This window comes from Anabrus simplex, chromosome 2, assembly GCF_040414725.1.
Source record: "Anabrus simplex isolate iqAnaSimp1 chromosome 2, ASM4041472v1, whole genome shotgun sequence".
NCBI lineage: Eukaryota > Metazoa > Arthropoda > Insecta > Orthoptera > Tettigoniidae > Anabrus > Anabrus simplex.
In genome coordinates, this window is record NC_090266.1 from 1,021,652,900 (window position 1) to 1,021,673,968 (window position 21,069).

Here is a 21,069-nt window from a genome sequence, read left to right on the forward strand (position 1 = left end):
ATAAAGCTTCGCCTACTCTAATTCTCAGAGATCCAATTTCTAGAATTATAGCAATGCATTCAGTCACTCTTTTGTCTAGTCCAATTGCACTCATTTTTGCCAGTAGTATCCCATGATCCACCCTATCAAATGCTTTAGACAGGTCAATCGCAATACAGTCCATTTGACCTCCTGAATCCAAGATATCTGCTATATCTTGCTGGAATCCTACAAGTTGAGCTTCAGTGGAATAACCTTTCCCAAACCCAAACTGGCTTCTATCGAACCAGTTATTACTTTTGCAAACATGTCTAATAAAATCGGAAAGAATGCTTCCCAAAGCTTACATGCAATGCATGTCAAACTGACTGGCCTGTAATGATTGGTTTCATCACAGTCAGTCAGGTGGTATTTAGAGATGGTCAGATATGCCATAGTGTATTTACATAAAAGAACTCTTATAGGACAAAAAGTCTTGCACCTCATCTCCAAAAACCATAAAAGTAGTTTGGGGGACAAAAAGCCAATAACATTATACACTCTAGTGTTGGTCTGTGAACCTGTATGGAGAGAGAGAGAGAGAGAGATTGATTTTCAATGAGAAGGAACTGGCCTGTAAATATAAGTGTTGGGTATTGTACTGGTATTCGTTTGGAGTTGAAATTAGAAAGACATTTCTTGGATGGTCAGGAGTGAGATTTTAGAGCTCTCTTCTATATTTTGTTAGTTTGTACACCAGAAAGTCTTCAAGTTTAGTTAGTGAGCGAGTATTTTTAAATGACTGGTGGGAGAACTTGGATTCCCACACATGACTCTTATTTCATTTAGTCCCATAATTCATAAATTAATAAATGAAAGTAGCACTTTTCTTCTTTTGTGATTGAAAATTATATATTTTGTGAATCTGTTGTTGTGCAGTGATTTATACATGTATTTTGTCTTCAAAATCTTTCCATTTCCCTGTGGCCTTGCTCATATATTTACTCTCAGGATATATGTTATAAATTCTAAATATGTTCCTATCAATAGATTCTTCAGTGAAGTTCGAGCTCGTGAACCGTATCGTTGCCAAATGATGGAGATTTACAGCACAGCATTATGGCATCTTCAGCGAGAAGTTGCTCTGTCATCTTTGTCGCAAGATCTTGTATCCCAGGAACGTAACTCACCTGAGGCATGGTGTGCTGCTGGAAATTGTTTCAGTCTCCAAAAGGAACATGATAGTGCCATCAAATTCTTCCAACGAGCTGTACAGGTAACATTAGTTATACTGTTATTAGAAATATTATGAATTTAATTCCTATGGATGAAGGTGAAAAACTGTATAGCGAAGTTGGTTATAAGTTTGCCTTTTGCTTTCTGTGTTCAGGATAGCAGGATCATATCTTGCCACAGGGAAATGATATTAAAGTGCTTAGATGTGTTGTTAGATTTTCTGATACATTCGTGAACCTTTTTGGAGTAAAGTATTGCAGTAAAATATCAACGGGGTACTATATTCTGTTACAGTATTTTAACCTAAGAACTGAGATCCCTTCGTTGACAGTATATGAATGATAGTTTTGTGGTTTAATGTGCTAAGCCTTTGTCCCCAGAGCTCCTCACACTAAATATGAAAGAAAGAATATCTACTATCTTGAGGTTACCAGTGCCATCATTGACCTTGCATACTCCGATGGTGATACAGCCAGCTCCATAGCATTATTTGATTGGCACTCACCTCTTATACTCAGGATTGCAGCATTGAATCTGGCAGGCTAATTGGTCTTTTAAAGAGTCCATGGATATGAAAGAAATGGCAAAAAATTCTAGGTAAGCTAGAGCGGTTCGTCGGCAAGAAATAAGTCTTCAGTCAAGTGAAAGTGAACAGAATGCTCCCATCTCAGTAAAAGTATATCTCTATAACACTGTGTGTGCGTGCGTGCGTGCGTGCGTGCGTGTGTGTGTGTGTGTGTGTGTGTGTGTGTGTGTGTGTGTGTGTTTTAAATGTGATGGAAATGCAGGTGGTAGACTGTACAAACAAAGCAAGTGAATGCGAAAGAATCAACAGATTTTTACACAGTTTTTTGTCCTTGATTGGTCCGTGTTGACTTAGCTCATGGAAAAATGCGATGTGTAGTTGTTAGGTCCGCCCTGCCAATATTTATTATAAACTCATTAGTTTACACAATTATTATTCGTACATGTTTTGAGAGATTGCCACTGTCTTTATCAGTGAATTTGACATCATAAACCAAAATTCCTCATATTCTAAGATGCATTAACCTTACTTACACTGAAATCACAAATAGTCAAAATGCCAAAAAAAAAATTAACATACACACACACACACACTAAAAAGTTTCCTTTATAATGCTTGTCTAAATTAGATTTATAGCGGTTATGTTTGTCCTTAATGTCGAGGAAGCACTTGAAAGTTCATGTTAAAAACCACCATTGATCTCTTGGATACAGTTAAAATTAAAATAATTAACATCTGTGAACTTGCTGTTAAAAATCCTGCTAAGATCATCTTATTCCACTAAGTTATGGTCTTTCTACCTCCTAAGACATTTTAGAATGAGTTGCCCCATGATATATAGCTTATTGAACAATCTCACCCTATGAAGGTTCTTGTCCAAATGTAAACACAACGGATCAAACAATCCCAGAGAGTTACAATATTGAAAATCTTTCGCCTTTTTGATACTTTTTACTACTCCACCAGGGAATTGTTACCGCTAGACATAGAGCGCGGCAGTTGTGTATACATTACGTCAGCTTGCCACGGTATGGCTGCCGCAGACGGGAGAGAGGCAAGAGGGGGGAATGCATGTACAGTCATACAATGAGAACAGTACCACTAACCTGCTTGAAGTTACATTGTACTAGACGATGATGGTCCTGCACACAAAGGATAGATACCAGGTTCTTCATCAGCTGTGTCGGTCTCACTATTCTCACTATTGTCCGTACCAGGTTCACTTGCAGTATCAGTATCCATATCACTTTGTTCAGTGTTGTCACGACACTCATTTTTATTTGTGTTTTCATCATCACTATCGTCACTGTCAAGGCCAACATTTATGATGATATTTTCTATGGTTTCCTCCATTAACCCATCCCTGTACCAATAACTTTCTTCAATTGTTCGTACTTTTTCGCAAGCTTTTGCCCAGTCCTCTTGAGTGATTTCACGTAAAGAAGTGTTGGTCAGTTCCTTTAGGGTTTTTAAGCTAATAGCAGAGACATTTTTAGCAGCAATCTTTTGTTTTAACAAATTCCAAATAAGTTCAATCGGATTAAGGTCACAATGGTATGGAGGGAGCCTTAAGACAATAAACCCCTTTTGTTCTAACATTGTATCCACTCTACATGCCAGTTTTGGCTTATTACGTGTTATAAGTTTCAAAAGTTCATCTTGTCTTCTCCAAGTGGGATCACAATATATGTTATGCTGAGTAAGCCAGTCTACCATTTCAGCTTTACGAGATGCGTTAGTGGGGGCTTTATTGACTTGCGCAGTATGATAGGGCGCGTTATCGGTAAGAACTACGCTCTCGGGTGGAATATTTGGAATAAGTTTATCTTCTACCCATTTCTGATCATTATTGCAGCTATTCATTTCATTATGGTAATCTTGTGATTTGGATTGAGTCATAAATTAAATCTGCTCCCTCCCGCATGGACGACAATAGCTCGTTGTCCTGGACTGTGATTCGTCATAACCCCTGCGACGTCTTCATGTTGCCAACATATTTTTACAGTGTAGTATGTATGAACCCACGTTTCATCCGTGTACACTACTGGTTTATTTGGACCCTTCGCGTTATTTCTTATAGCTCGTAAGTAGTCCACATGTCTAGCAACAATGTCTGACCTTTCCTTGAGGATAGTTTGTTTATTTTTACACTTCCAGAAATAAAACCCCATTTCCTTTACAGTTTTCCGGAAAGTTTCCTTTCCTCCCTTAAACTGTATTTCATGTTTCAAAAATACAAGCATTTTCCGCAGTGTAGGAATTTCTTTCTTTTGTTCATAATACTCTAGGAATTTTCTACGAATACGACATTTATCAAAGTCATCAATAGAAATCATTTTTTCTTTCAGACCGTTTTTTTTTTTCTTTTTTTTCGTGGTGTTGTAACCTTTCGCCGGTTTGCTCCGCCTTTTCAATGTCTTTCAAAATATTTCTTACGGTTTTTTTGGACTTACCAACCATATGTGCCGCCCTTAAAATTGCTTTTCGAAGAGGTATAATTACTTTTTTCTCTTTTTTCTCTTGCTTACAAAACTGCACGACATTGTATATCTTTTTCTTCTCCGCGGAATGAGTCTATTTCCCCCTTTTCCTTTTTCGACGTTTCCATTATTATTATTATTATTATTATTATTATTATTATTATTATTATTATTCGTACTATGTACTATTATTATGTTAAAGTACATCTACTCCACTGCTCAACGAACAATATAGTCCATTAACTGTTTTTACTTACGTACGTACTTACTTACGTACACGGGTTCAGTAACCTACAACGCACAATGCACGACCCAGCACGAATCATTCACTCACACGACATGCGATGAAGTTTCGCTGGCAACAACTGCACTTCTATCGCAGGCGTGTGGCTGGGCGGAGCGCATTAGTTCCGATTTCCGCCACCGGCAACAATTCGCTGGCTGGGTAATATTTGCAAACAGTACATGTTTCGTTCTCACTTGGGAACATCTTCAGCTGTTATTAAAGCTTAGGTGAATTGCTAAGTTTTTAAACACGTTATTTGCAAGTACATTGATTCTCTTAAAAACTACTGGAATACCAATTAAATTAAATGATATTAAAACAATGTGGGGGTTAGTGTGTTAATGAAATGAGACTGGATGATTACATAATTGGTCAGCTTAAAAACTGTATCTATTCATTGGAATAGTTGTTAAAAATTTCACTTTGTTACATTAAAAATATCTGTCTTCCGGTTAAAAGGTTTTAAAAATGATTGACTTCATGACACTTCACAACAACAATTTGAACAGTGTCATGAAGTCAATCATTTTTAAAACCTTTTAACAGGAAGACAAACAGACATTTTTAATATAACAAATTGAAATTTTTAACAACTATTCCAATGAATAGATATAGTTTTTAAGGTGACCAATTATGTAATCATCCAGTCTCATTTCATTAACACACTAACCCCCACATTGTTTCAATATCATTTAATTTAATTGGTATTCCAGTAGTTTTTAAGAGAATCAATGTACTGCAAATAACGTGTTTAAAAACTTAGCAATTCACCTAAGCTTAACAGCTGAAGATGTTCCCAAGTGAGAACGAAACATGTACTGTTTACAAACAAAAATTTGCTAAAAGGCAAATAAAAAGTATCAAAAAGGTGGAAGATTTTCAATATTGTAACTCTCTGTGATTAGATTTTGATACAGAAAATGAAGCTGATTACTTGCAATCAAACAATCCCACCGGACCCTTGAAACGAGTGCCTGGTAAGTGTTTTTTTATTATAATGTATCAGGACAATGAAGGCCTTCTCGCTCTCCAGCCAGACACAAGTTTGTTGTGTTCGGCTCTGTTTACATTTGGACAAGAACCTTCACAGAAAAAGTTTGTGAAGTGTGCATGTTTTTAATCATTTCTTTAATGTTTATAACTATTTTTGTTTTCAGTGTAAGTTAGATTAATGCATCTTCATAAGGAATTTTGGTCTATGATGTCAGATTCAAAACATACGAATAATAATTGTGTAAATTAATGAGTTTATAATAAATATTGACAGGGTGGACCCAGCAAACATGTGTGGCAGTTTTCCATGAATGATGAAGGGTAACATCAACTGAGTGTAAAGGGGCCCATAGACCTGCAATATTATTGCGCAGTATCGGGGTTTGTGCAATATAATTGATAGTGTGTATTTAATATTGAAGGGTTGTGCAATATATATTGTACGAAATCAAAAAAGTTTGAAATATATTGCGCAAATCGCAAAATACTGTGCCGTGTGTTGGCAATATTGTGCAATATCCCGTATTGTGCAATATCCCGTCCTCCCGCCAGTTGGTATCAACAAGTGGGGGAGAACATATCGTGATGGCAGACAAACAGGAGCTGAAAATGTTTATTTTTGAGTTATCGAAGTGTACCATGGCCTTTCCGCTGTATGGGAGGTTAAGAGCAAAGATTACAATAATCGCGTTAAAAAGGTAAACAGAACGAAGTGCTTATTGAGAAATATCGCGAAAAATACCCGAACGCCGATAAGCAAGGAGTTATTTTTTAAAACCCGTTCTCTGCGTACAAACTTCCGGTCGGAAGTGAAGCAGCTTCATGATGCACAAAAGAGTGTTCACCAAACCGGCATGGATTGATTATATATTGCCACGCATATTGTAGGTCTGTGACAGCTTTGCACAATAATATTGCACGTCTATGGCCTCCTTAAAGAACTCTCTGCCAAATTACAGTTTTACAAAGTATTTAATTTCAACAGCTGAATGCGATACCAATAAGGTAATTTAATGCTGTTCGAGTAGAAAATTAGACAGGAGAGTATTAATAAGGTACAGAATTAGACAAGTGGATGGATGAAATTTGCGTGTTAGGAAATCTGGGAGAAATACGCACTCAGGTAAACATCTCAAGAATGTAGTCGCACAGGAAAAAGGCGCTTACCATTAAAAATAGTAATATTGCAGTGATATTCTAGGAAGCTAGTAGAAATGCAAACAAGGTGTAACACAGTAAAGAAGACATAAGAAGGCAAGCTATAAAACTACTCATTGAAAAGAAGTGCAAGAATTTAACCTTCAAGTGTACATAGCATTTGTAGTACATTGCAGCAAGGCATTTATTTCCATAGAACAAGTACATTAGAATCTTGGATAAACTCTCGGAAGGCAGTAAAGCCAAAATAAAGACAGAGAGAGAAAAGGAAGAAACATCAAGGTACAGAAGTAAAAATAGGTGGCCCTCTCTCACAAACTCTTCACGTGTCTGCTGGAAAACTGGTGCAGGAAATTTTAATTGTAAAAGAAATATGGTATCAATGTTGATGGAGCAGAACTGATGCACCTATAGTTTGCAAGTGACTGTACTGATGGCAAAATCAGCATTGGAGTTAGAACAAATTATAACAGACTTCAAGAAATTCAGTAAAGAAGTGGACCTTATTATGAACACCTGAAAATCAAAGCTAGTGACCAGTGTGTTAGAAGCCCCAATTAACATAAATGGCGAGTCACTGGAGTACGTACAGGAACATACATCAGCCCCTATTCGTCATTCCAAACAGCTCAGAGTAAGAATTCAAATGGCTGATTAGACAAGCACGGAAGAGATTCAAGTCCCAGAAGTTTATATTGTCAGCAAGGGCTCAGAAACTCAGCTTTAAGACCAAAATCTTGGGAAAATGTGTGATACCAGTGTTGTTAAATGGCTGCCTAACCTGGCCTCAAACAATGAAACAAAGAAACGTACTCCAGATATGCCAGCATAAAATGGAAGTCTCACTGAGGGAACGAGTAAAGAATGAGGAAATAAGAAGGAGAACTGGCACGAAAGATGCTCTGGCATCAGCTGATAAACTTATATGGAAATCAGGAGGACATGTAGCGACACTAAATAACAATCGATGGGACTGGATGGGATTCCAGAAAAGGCAGGAGAAATGTAGGAAGACAAAGAACTTGCTAGGGTGACCTATTTGCAAGATGGGCAGGAAAGCAGTAGACAAGAAAAACAAAAGATCAGGAGTGGAAATAACTGGAAAAACCCGTGCATAGTGGTTAGTGAACCTCTAAATATGCTTGCTTTACTTATGCTGGAGACAAAGGCCCGATTGCAGAAACGGTGTTTAGACTACGTCTACGGTTAAGCAGTGCCTAAGTATGGCTGCCGCATTGCAGAGACGTTATTTACCACTTAGACACTGTCTAAAACTGATGTTCAACCGGCCATGTTTAAACACTGCCGAGAACACAGTTTAACCTCAAATGAGAGGAGTGAATTACGATCAGAGGTTATGTACCATGAAACATGTAATTTGTATTATCATGTTGAGACGACTCCGGGAAGAAAGGTTAGTCCGACAGCCTCTCTCTGGGTCGCCCGCTGCGAAATATCAGCAATTCATTTGAAATGTGCGGGGAGGTAGAGCTTAAAATAATATTTCGCTTTTTAAGAGACTTGTTTCTTGAGAATGACAAAGGGACAGTCCGGTAACTGTCAACTTGAATACAATTTTTGGCAAGCGATATAGTTTATTATACATGGGGTAATTTATATTGAATTGTAGTTCACTTCGACTACATACATGTCAGAATTACTTGTTCCAATCGTCAGAGGGCTGTCACATACATCAACCGGGAGGGATTTACTTATATTTACTGCCAAGTAAGCACACATGATAGTGAAGACTAAAAAGTAGGTTGTATGTGGTTTTTTAATATATAATCGTCACGCTAACGTCACAGCAATTATGAGATAGGAAAAGGCAAGTGGTGGTGATGGTGGTGATTCCTGTTTAAAGAGGAGGACTGGGGAAGAAGAGCCGTGGCCACAATAACAGCCCTCTTATTTGCCTGTTGTAAAATTGGGAACTACGGAAAACAATCTTCAGTGCTGCCGGTGATGCGTTTCAAACATACGATCTCCAGAATACAAGCTACATCTATATGGCCCATACAACATATTTGGTTACACATTACTATTGTTTCATCTTCCCTTCGTCAAAGCTATTTATGAGTAGATTACACTCACCGTAACAACGCTGTAATCAAAGCTACACTTCCCCTTACCGTGGCGTGTCGCTTTTGTGTCGATAATATTATGGGAATTAATTTCCACCGAAAGCGATATTCTTATCTGTGGGCAAGTCATGCTCATGCTTAGCCATATTTGAGTAATGTGTATAGGAAGACAAACAGCTGACTGGCGTTCGGTGTGCGCACCGACGAATTACATTGGTTGTGACAAGCAAAGAGTTGCATGAAAGATACTTCTGTCTCTATTTTCAAACCAATGTTGGAACGTTAAATGATGTCTAGTTAAACATCAGCTGAACATTGTTTATGAAATGGATGATCGTGCTCGATTTAGACGTTCATAAGGTAGACATTGTCTAAGGCTTAAAACTAGTCGTCATTTCTGCAATCCGCCTAAAGGTTTTAACTAAACACACAAGAGTACCTTGCACCATGATTTAAGGTACACGCCTAAATGTACTATGTGAGTTCTCTTGGTCGTTCCCGTAACAGTTTTACCATGGCTAGGACAGCGATATTTGGATGTCCTACAGAATACACAGAAATAATCCCAAGTATTATCTGTGTCAAAGTGGTTGTTCCTACAAAAGACTTGCAACTGGATCCTCGAGAATACTTCAAGCATAGTGTCTGTACTATTGAATGTTCCTATAAAAGTTGTAACACAGCCGTGACAATGATGTGTTCTGCTCATTGAATGAATGTATAGGTGTCTTCCAGGTTACACAAGTACTATTAAATAATAAAAGTGCACTTATTGCAGTATGTCATTATGTCCCACTGAACGGGTACTCACATTCAAGACAAAAGGCTTCCACAGAATACACATGAATACTTTAAGCACTATATGCTTACTCTTGGTCATTCGTGTAAGAGTCCTATCGATAGCAATACAGTGGTCGCCGCTTATTATGATCACTCTGGGACTCAGATAATTTGATAACATTAACTGTCTGATAACAGTAGCCGAAAAATAAAAACTGATAGGTAGCCTACTGTATTTATTCATAACCTACATGCACTACAATGAAACTGATACCGGTACACAGCATTGCAATACCGTTAACTGTTTTCAGCTATGTAAAATAATCTCTTATCGTTGTTTGCTTCTTGTTGTTTTTCAAAAGCGCCTGTTGCATTTCAGCATTCGTTGATGTTCGGGAAGTTTCGGCAACATCGTCATCATCAGCATCGTTATCTTCTGCGCCATGTTCTTCACCTCTCATATCTAATTCTGCGGAAGTAACTGCCTCACATGTGTCGTCTTTGTCTGTTTCGCATCAGTAATTGTGCCCTCATAAATGTTCATCCATTCCTGAAATTTATCTTCCGTTAAGTCTGTTGGACCAAGTTCAACATCCTCGTCTACTTCTGGTCACTCTTAAAAATCCCCCATACTGAAAACAGTTCCTTATTGTATGTACTGAGACATTATCCCATGACATGGCTAGAAGATGCAGGACATCGAGAAGGCTGGTTGTTTTGGCAAGGGCATTGGCACTAGTTTTATGCGAGTCCTCTATGTCTTCTAAAATTCTTGTGCGCATTTCATGGCGATAATACGCTTTCATGGTGCGAATGATTCCTTGAACGCATGGTTGAATTAATGAAGTCGTATTCGCCGGTAAGGAAACCACATTGATGTTCTTGAGCTCACAATTCACAATGTGTGCTGCACATGTGTCAACCAGCAAAACTATTTTACAGGCCAGCCAATTATCCCACTTCAGTAGTCATTCTTTGAAAATCAGGGCAGTCATCCATGCATTAGAGTTGGAATGGTAGTCCACTGGAAACTTATTGATGCCTTTAAAGCAACGTGGGTTCTTACTTTTCCCAATTACTAATAGTCTTTTCTTTTCACCAGACATACTCACACAACATGAAACTCGTACTCGTTCCTTGGAGGTTTTATAGCTTTTTCCACTTTCATATTTGAAGTAGTAAGTGTGTTCAGGAAAGCCGCGATAAAAGTCGCATACTTGAGAACGAAATCCTTGAAAACAAATATGATAACATAAACTGAATTCATGATCACAATAAACGGAAGATTTTCAATGTTTCAGTATTTGTCTGAACGAGACTTCATAAAAGTGATTATAAAATACGGTTGATAACATTGTCCTTAATTACAATAAACGGCATCCACTGTATATCATTCTCATGGAATGAATGATTGTATATCTTTTAGAATGTACAGAAATATGCTAGTATCCAAAATTAAAGTATGAAAAGGAAATTCTTTCACCATGTCCATTTGACCACATAATATGATCAGGTGATAGTAACGTGTAATTTAATTAATTAATTCTACACGCGTATTCTGCCTGGCAGAAGGTGTACAAGTCTTCATTTAACCATGAAAGCACAGACATCAGTGCTCCTGTCAGCTGGTGTGTGCACTGTGTTCTGCCGTATTTGTCCAGCTTCCATGTATGGCATTCAAGTATGGCACGGACTCTCTGCTGTGGGGTCAGTTGGATGGATGGAACACCCAATGGTACACTCATTGTGCTTAATTTATTCTTGAGCATTGTGTTCTCAATGTTCCCTGCAGCTCCTCTATTTCAAAATTCAGTTCATAGACTGTTACTGCATCACAAAGTACATACAATTTCAAACCATATTTACAGGGCTTATTTTTCATGTAAACCCTAAAAACTATTCAACCATAGAATGGACATACAGCCTCCTTTATTGTAAGATTCTCTTAAGACTGAAAACTGGCATTTTCATGTAGGTGTAACATAAAATGAAATTCCTGAAAACCTTTTGCCATTTAATAATTGATTGGCAAATCCTGTTTGATAAAAGGAATCGGTAGACCAATAATCACTTAGTATGGGAAACTTCACAATAGCCACACATGTGCAGAATAGACAGAAAAATTATTTCCTGAACTTTCACTAGAGACCATCAGTCCATATGGGATTTTCCTTCACTTTACCCTGACATTTCATTGCCGCAGTTCTTATGCTTGCATATCTTTTTCTGTCTTTATATTTTTCATCACATTTTCACTTTTAAAAAAAATACTAAATCAGTCCATTTCATAACTCTCCGCACCTACCTAAGCTGGACCAGATGCTGACTGGAAGACAGGTAGCTGCAGTTGGTCATCTCTTTCTGATCAGTCATCATCAGATGCTCTAGCAGATGTTCACAGGAGAGCCTGTGTCTCTTTGCCTAAACACAAAAATAAAACCAAATTTCTTCAGGTGAAGAATTTCTATCATTTGTTTGTAGTAAAATAATGCAGCTGTAAACTTGCATTTGAAAGTGATGTAATAAATCAAAATCTTCCCTGAACTACCAATTGATACATTATCCATTTCATAAGCAGGGTCTTCATCACTGTCGTCTATTTCTGAACCCGCTTCTGATATAATATACAAAATATCACTATCATTGAGCCAGTGTGAGGACATGTTTATACAGTAACATAGCTGACAGATTTGGTGCGCGCAGCACATGGTGTGCTTTGGTAGTGGTCATGGCAAGGAGAAACATCTCTTTTCAGTTTGAAGATTCCAATAAATGTTGCTTTCTAGTGGACACTAGGTAAACTGTTACCTCCAAGCGAAAGACAGGAAGTGTATAGGATACGTGCAGTTCCATTTAAACATGGAAAATCACACCTCCATTAGAGATGGGCACCGTCCACAACCAGGAAGGCAGAGTGCCCATATCCCATACGGGCATAGTGTTCAATGTGTTAAGAAGAAAACAGTAAATTAACACTCTTCAGTATGCTCACCCGAGGAGTTAAACTGAGCTTTGTCCCTGCATACAGGAGGGCATGGCCCTTAAGCGAATTGGAAGGCGGCTACTACTACTACTACTACTACTACTACTACTACTACTACTACTACTACTAGGTCTCCTTCTTGCTCTCCTTCCCTTGAACTTCATCTCCATTAGGGTAACTTTCCTTTGGTTATTGTGCCATGCATGAAAAGATTTTAAGATATATATATAAAATAAGAGTTTTGTCTGTACATTGCTCAGAATTTGAAAAGAATGGTATTTCTGTACCGGTCATGTCCACAGTAACAAGAAAATGCATTTTTTACTTTTCCATAATTTCTGTCTGTCTGTATGTATGTATGTATGTATGTATGTATGTATACGCATCACGAGAAAACGGCTGAAGAGAATTTAATGAAAATCGGAATGTAAAGTCGGGTGATGAACCGCTACAATCTAGGCTATAAATTATTTTAATCACGCTGAGTGAAATGGTAGTTTAGGGGAAGGCCTGAAATTTAATTCTCAAATATTTATGTTATTAGTGGTCGTGTCTTAATGAAAATCGCTAGACAAAGATGGGAAATAAGTCACTACAATATAGGCTATACACGCTAAGAAAAATGGTAGTTTAGGGGAAGGCCTAAAATTTAATTGTCAAATATTTATTTTATTAGTGGTCGTATCTTCACGAAAATTGCTATGCAAAGACGGGGAGTAGGTCGCTATAATCTAGGCTATCAATAATGTTATTCGCACTGGGTGAAATGGTAGTTCAGGGGAAGGCCTGAAATGTAATCTATATATAAAATAAGTGTTTGGCCTGTGCATTGCTCAGAATTTGAAATTAATGATATTTCTGTATCTGTCATGTCCACAGTAAAAAGGAAATGCATTTTTTACTTTTCTGTAATTTCTGTCTGTCTGTCTGTCTGTCTGTCTGTCTGTCTGTCTGTCTGTCTGTCTGTCTGTCTGTCTGTCTGTCTGTCTGTCTGTACACGCATCAATAGAAAACGGCTGAAGAGAATTTAATGAAAATTGGAATGTAATGTCGGGTGATGAACCACTGCAATGTAGGCTACAAATTATTTTATTCACGTTGAGTGAAATGGTAGTTTAGGGGAAGGCCTGAAGTGTAATTCTCAAATAAGTTATTTTTGTTATTAGTGGTCGTATCGATGATACTACATAACTAACATAACTTTAGTTATGTCGTAAGTTAGTAGTAGTTATGTAAGGAGTTATTAAATTTCCGATCACTTATGTCTTATACATTGTTACCGTACCACATATAATCAGATGTATTCATAAATTTTATTTTTGTTACGAAGTCCATATCAGCGCCAAGTCACGAGAAAATGGGTAAACAGGATTTAGTGAAAATCGGTATGTAAAGTCTGAGAATAAGGAACTACAGTCTACGATATAAATAATTTTGTAAGACACCCTAATATCACAGAGTCGAAAGAAAACTAATGTGAAGGCCTGCAATATAGAAAGCTCATAAACTTTATCAACAATAACATTACATTGACCATTGTTTGTTGTGATGTGCTTTTTGTCTTCTGTTTCCTCTCATCCCCAATAGATAGGATTACTGCAGCGTACCGAGTTTTTTTTATTTACTTGACGTCGCACCGACACAGGTAGGTCATATGGCGACGATGGGATAGGAAATGAATAGTGGTGTGAAGGAAGCGGCCTTTGTTTTAAGGTACAGCCTGGCGTGACTGGTGTGAAAATCGGAAACCACGGAATACCATCTTCAACGTTGTCAGTGGTGGGGTTCGAATCCACTATCTCCCGGATGCAAGCTCACAGCTGCGCACCCCTAACCACACGGGCAACTCGCCTGGTCGTACCGACTGTAACAGCCTGCCTGTATATTGGCGGGAAGTAGCTGGGGAGTAAGATAACTTTCTTCTTTAGCATGCCATTCCTCTGGTTCATACATTTTCTGATATATCTGGTACGTAACACACTGGTTCATCATAGTATTCGAGCTATTCAATCCCTACTCTGAGGCACTGATTGGAATGAGTAGTGTGCATATTTAACGGAATAATGTCAGAGGAGTGTTCACGGCAGTCTGCGACCTGGTTATTCCAGCTCTGGAACTTTGGACTCTTAGATCAGCACCGTAGTACTGTTCGTTGAAAGTAAGAAAGTGTGCGGTTTTTCATTTGAGCGAGTATTTTATATGATAGCATTGCTTTCAATCGCTACATTCCTACTGACGTTTTTGTAATGACCTATGTTGAATTCAGTTAGGAAAATCACCAAGTCAGTCTTTCTGAGAATCCCGTAGCGAAGCACGGGTACATCAGCTAGTAATTACTATTTTTCCATTGGGTTTTCGTTGTTATATAGCGAATATAGGTACGTTACATTCGAGTAAAGTGCGTTTATCACGTAACAATCAAACTGACCAACAAAGGGATTCTCGATTGTCACAGGACAGAGAAATAATGACTTAGCAAATATAAAGCGAGTCATCTTTCTCCAAATTCACTGTCCAGGTTCATATATACTCAGTATATACAGCAGTCGATAGTGGAGAAGTTGTTCATTACCCTACGGAATTTCTAACTTCCTTACATCATTCCGGTTTGCCACCACACAAGCTAATTTGGAAAGTGGAGTTGCGTATTATATTGTTATGCAATCTACACCCGCCTACGCGATTGGTAGTGAAAATTTTGAAGAATTGTTCGATTGAAGCTACTTTTTTTTAAAAACAGATTTGCCCTTTGATTTAAAACCAGTCCAATTCCCGGTAAGAGTCTGCTTTGGCAAGATAATAAACAAAGCACAAGGTCAGACATTTAGTGCGGCTAGAGTTGATCTCAGTGGAAAACTTTATATGTTCCTTGCGCGTGTTACGTCAAAACAAAATTATGTCATGTTCATTACTTCAGGAAAAAACGACTAACGTCATATACAAGGAAATCTTATAAGTACTCTGTTAAAAATAGCCTATCGCCTTAAATTAATAATTACCAATACGCAAAGCGGGGGTGGGTGGCTAGTATATATATATTGTACCCTTCATGGTTTCTTCTGTAGCATGAGTTCTTATGATCTTTGGGTTCTGCCTGGCACTGCTCAAAATACCTCTGCTACTCTTTTCCCAGGGTTCGGAATGCTGACCATTTCATTATCTTTGGGTTGCGTAAGGATTACTACACTACGAGCTAGCTATGAAATAAACAGACCTGTTTCTACTAAAAAAGAATTTATTAAATAAAAATGAAATGAAAAGAACCTGAATATAAACTGGAATATAATTGAAAATTGCACAAAGTGAACATACACATACATGAAAACTAACAAATAATTAAAATCAATTATGAATCTAATTGAAACAGGATTACATTAACCGAACTGAGTTAACCTGACTGAAATATTAATTGAAACATAAGAAATAACCTTCAAAATCATGTCCCATATTAATTACTGATAATAAATTGAATGAATTTAATTACATCAAATTAAAATGAATTGAACTTAGCTCAATGACGATGTTTGATACGTTGATTTAATAAACATGAATTAAGCTAATTAAATAGTATTGAAATATTTGATTAATAAAAATTACAGTAAACTAAATTTGATTAAATAAATTAACACTCAAAATGATCACATGATCTGTAATTTTAAACATTAGTGTCAAACTCATTATGTACCCGCAATTTGCGAAGGGGAAAATGTGTGTTTTATCTAATCATGGTGTCATTGGTTAACATTGAATATGGGACATCTTACAAACAATGTACGGAGAGAGTTGGCCATGTGGATGGGGGCGCACAGCTGTGAGCTTGCATTCAGGAGATAGTGGGTTCGAATCCCACAGTCAGCAGCCCTCAAGATGGTTTTCCATGGTTTCCCATTTTCTCACCAAGCTGTACGTTAATTTAGGCCATGGACGCTATCTTCCCAGTCATACTCCTTTCCCATCCTTCCATCACCAAAAAGGTTTGATGTGTTAGTACAACTTCAAACAAGTAATAAAAATAATAACAAACAATATTTCATCTTCATTTTCATGCCTAACCTTTACTTCAAAAATAATTATTATGAAATCCATTCCTCAACAATGATCAAAACCTGGATGCAACAACAAATACATTCATAAATACAACTATGATTACCTCTTACTTTGATCATTTACTTCAATGAATTACTTAATGAGTGACAGTTGTTCATGGGAACAATATGCTAAGGCCATTCGCCTTGATTTACTCAGACACTGTCAACTGAACCGGCATTGGTGACATACATTTGACCAGTCAATCACAAATTATACATAAAATTTTATATACGTTTACCATTACCTTTCTCTGAAAACATACCAAAATACAATGATGTCTGTTCAGTGACTATCTTGTTAGGATAGTGCTGTAATTTAAGATGTTGCCTACACTTGATTAATCTGCACCAGTTTCCGATCTGTGCCCTATTATACTAATTGCAACTGTTCATTGATCATTTGGGGGGGAAATATATATTCCATTATATACAACGTTGGTCTGACAACACAGCAATATGAAGTCACGATCAATAAACACAGTGAAGACACACAAAACACAATAAAACTCTTGAACAGCATGCAACAACCTGCAATGGCCTAGAATAAAATACACATAAACACTTAATAAATTATCATTACAAATGTTAGGATTACACGTTTTAATTTATCAGATTTGATTAATTCTGCTTAATGAAAATTAATTTGATTATTATTTCATGGTATTAGTCCTGTACAAATAATCATGCAATTTAATCTAAGACTTGCTTCAGCAACCTGTGAAACTGTCACTGGAGCAGACTTGGACCATATCTTTAATTAATTAATTAATTAATAATTCTTATTAAACACAGTGTGTACATATGATATGAAAATATAGAAATCACACTATCAGTACAAGGTTTCATTTTTTTGCATAAACAGGAAAAGGTAGTGCAGTTGACTAGGTGATATAGTGAACTTTGTGAGCTGCGTATTTCACAAACACAGTCAGTGGAAACCTGGTGAAAACCTTTCTTAGTACAAATATGGTGATGAAAGCTGGGAATTGCTCCTCTCATGTAGACCATGTCTTAAGACTATTATCATCATCAGTTAATTACTATATTTATTCATCCATTATACACTTGGGAATAAGCTTCAATTTACTATTTAATCACTAGATATCGGCCACGAACCTACTACGCTAGCGTAGCAGGGGGAGACGTGATACTCCCATGTGGCGTGTCCCACGTGGCGGATAGGGGGGTCCTAACCGGCTTGCCGGCAGACTTGAGGGAAATAAAATACCTCTCGTGGACCAAACACACAACCTCCTATGGGTGGAGGATGCAGACGAAGAATACACCTACGGAATCCCCTGCCTGTCGTAAGAGGCGATTAAAAGGGACAACCAAGGTATGATGGTATTAGAAACGTGAAATTACTTGTGATCAGTACCACCACGCGGGAAACACCGTGGGTCGCTTTTACTTGCGCGTAGTACCACTATGTTAGGTACTAAATAGGTTTGTGATTAGTAGCATGCAGGAGCACCGTGCGGTCAGCCCCCCACTTAGAATGCACTGTTGGCTTTTCATTACCTGTGATTAGCACCACTATATGAGCAGCACCATGGGTGAGCGACACCATGGTTCTGGCTTGCCTATGATTAGTACCCACTATATGATGAACACCATGGGATAGTTTGAGTTCCTGTGGTTAGTACACTTATGTGATGAACACCGTAGGTTTGCGTTGCCTGTAAATGGTGCTGCAATGTGCAAAACACCATAGGTCTGTATTACATGTGTGAATTTCATTACCTATGAGTAATACCATAATGTGTGGAATACCGTGAGTCTACGCTACTTTTAATTAGTACCGCAACATGACAAATACCATGGTTCTACTTTCCTAGCGATAAGTACCTTTATGAGGGGCCGATGACTTGGATTGTGGACTCCTTTAGACTGCAAGCATCATCGATTCAGTATTGTGCTTTAGAAGCAGTCCCTTGGTTAATAATACTATTGTTTAATGTTAGTTTCTGTGAACGTGAGGTACTTAGGGTCAGATCCACTGATTGTTTTAAATTCATATCCATTCAATCATTCTTCGTCCTCACGTTTTGAATTCTGGTCAATGGAGGATTTTGGTCTTTTAATTTATCATTACGTTCCATCTCATTTCGTACCATTATGGGCCGATGACCTAGATGTTAGGGCCCTTTAAACAACGAGCATCATCATCAACTAGATATAGGATTTATATGCTATATAAATCACTAATATAAGCATGCAACTATGCTGCAAAAGGTGGTGAAATATGCATTTAAGTATGCACTTATTTTCACGCTATGAAACACTTGTATGAAAAGCAAACATAACATTCCTTTACTAGACCCACATGATTCACCCAAACCAATACATAAAATCATGGTCATGAACAAACAACTAAATGAAAAACAATAAAAACGTACCACTTATAGCTGTGGCTGTTCCACTAGTACAAACAGTCCGTGCATAGTTTGTGAGACGTATCAGTCTATCAGTATTAACTGCTAAAACAATATGCACACTTCTTTTAGATTAGACACATTGTGTTAATTAATACACATGATAAATCACTTAGTAAATTTTTAAGAAAACCCTGTTACAAAACACACACATTGAAAAATACCCTTAAATGCATATTCCTCTTTCATTTTACATTGCACATCCTACTTTTCCTGTCCATAATTTGCTTTGCAGTACACTACAACATTCTTCTCCAAGGTTTCTGGTTTAAATCTGTGGCGTTTATCCCTTAAAACTAGCTTCATTGCGAGGAATGTTCACTGTACATCTACGGATATGACAGGACAGTACTTGAATTTGGGAGTGAGTGTAGGTGTTAAACATTCTGGTAGATCCACATTATCAGTACCAGCTAAATATTTGTTTATAGCTATCATGATGTCATAGCCTGGATTTCATTTAAGGACATCACAACATTTTGTTTGCAGACGGAGTCCGAGGTTTCCTGGGATACCTTCCATTTCACGCTTCACGTTCTCCATAATGTCCAGCGAATCACCAAGATGCAATCCACGTGTTTCTAGCTTCTGGATTGATTCTGGTATGATTTGGAAGTGTGTCTTGATAAGTGCCAGTTCCCTTTGAACCATTTCATTGCCGAAAGAGTTCACAGCATTAATTATTTTACAGTTTGTATAGGACAATGATTAAGGGATTGGAATAAATTATCAAGGGAAATGTTTGATAAATTTCCAAGTGCGTTGAAAATATTTAAGAAAAAGTTAGGTAAACAAATGATAGGGAATCTGCCACCTGGGTAACAGCCCTGAATGGAGATGATTGATTGATTGATTGATTGATTGATTGATTGATTGATTGATTGATTGATTGATTGATTGATTGATTGATTGATTGATTGATTGATTGATTGATTGATTGATTGATTGATTGATTGATTGTTGAAGACTGCGTGTAAAACATGTTAAAATATGCATAATAAAAGTCAAAAACATGCACGATAAATCCAAAATTTTAAATGTAAGCACTAATCTCAAATATATGCAAATATGCATATATATATAAATATATGTACTATTAAACTCAATATTTCATCCAATTTCACCTTCAGGCACACTTCCTTGTCAGTTTTGGATGTCTACATATCTGTAAACAAAATATGCATTTGCATACAAACCCGATGTCTATTACAAATAAATCTCCTTGCATTAATTAAATGATTATCCCAGATAGGATATGCGACCTCAGATGCATATGAATATGACGTCCTTCTCATTAGATATAAATTAAATCTTCAAATATGAATTCACACCAACTCCACTAGTGATTTAAATAATGAAAATTCCCTCTGACTGTTTATTTAAATTTCCCCTTTTGGTACATTGGGTATCAAATCGTCCTAATCGTGCTCCTATGTAAATGTGAGCAAATATTGTTGAACAGAGTTTAGTAATCTTTTGTAACTCACAAGCGACATTTATGGCATGCCCAATATAAATCTCCATTGGAGAGCATTCAATCTCTCAACACTGACACTTCTTTGTCGTGTATCTCAAATTTGTCCCTACTTAAATATCCTCTGTAACTTGCAGACTTTCTGTCTCTCTCAGCTTAATCTCACACTCCCTCCTTTGGAGGCAAATCAATCACAAGTCAGTCCTTTATGCAGGTAAACAATCATCACTCTGAGCCTACCCTTACAGCTCACAATCTCAAAAGTATCTCTATGACATACATTATTATCTCATTATTCCGTCTCCATAATTAGACCACTTGGCGTGCGTTAAATCTCCACATCACATAACCGGAAATTCCGCATTAAAACAAACATTTATTTTAACTCTTAGACATTAGCAGCTTTTTAATTAACTCTGATTCAAATAACATTTATCACCTCTTTAATGAACATGTCACTTTATCATTTATGCACTGTAAACCTGTTTTAATCTGGGGACATAATGATTATTATTGAAACATTCAAATTGTATTACTGTTATTGTCCGACTCATTGGCTGGATGGTCAGCATACTGCCCGTCGGTTCA

General features: G+C 37.3%; 1 protein-coding gene across 7 annotated transcripts in view; it reads left to right on the forward strand.

The window, feature by feature from the left end:
* Cdc27 (cell division cycle protein 27) overlaps positions 1–21,069 on the forward strand; it is a 507,070-nt gene that overhangs the window by 299,915 nt on the left and 186,086 nt on the right. For all 7 annotated transcript variants that reach the window (XM_068226370.1, XM_067141899.1, XM_068226371.1 and 4 more), the window contains one exon: positions 1,009–1,234. In XM_068226370.1, coding sequence (XP_068082471.1) covers positions 1,009–1,234 — 226 coding nt within the window. The remainder of the gene's footprint in view (positions 1–1,008; positions 1,235–21,069) is intronic.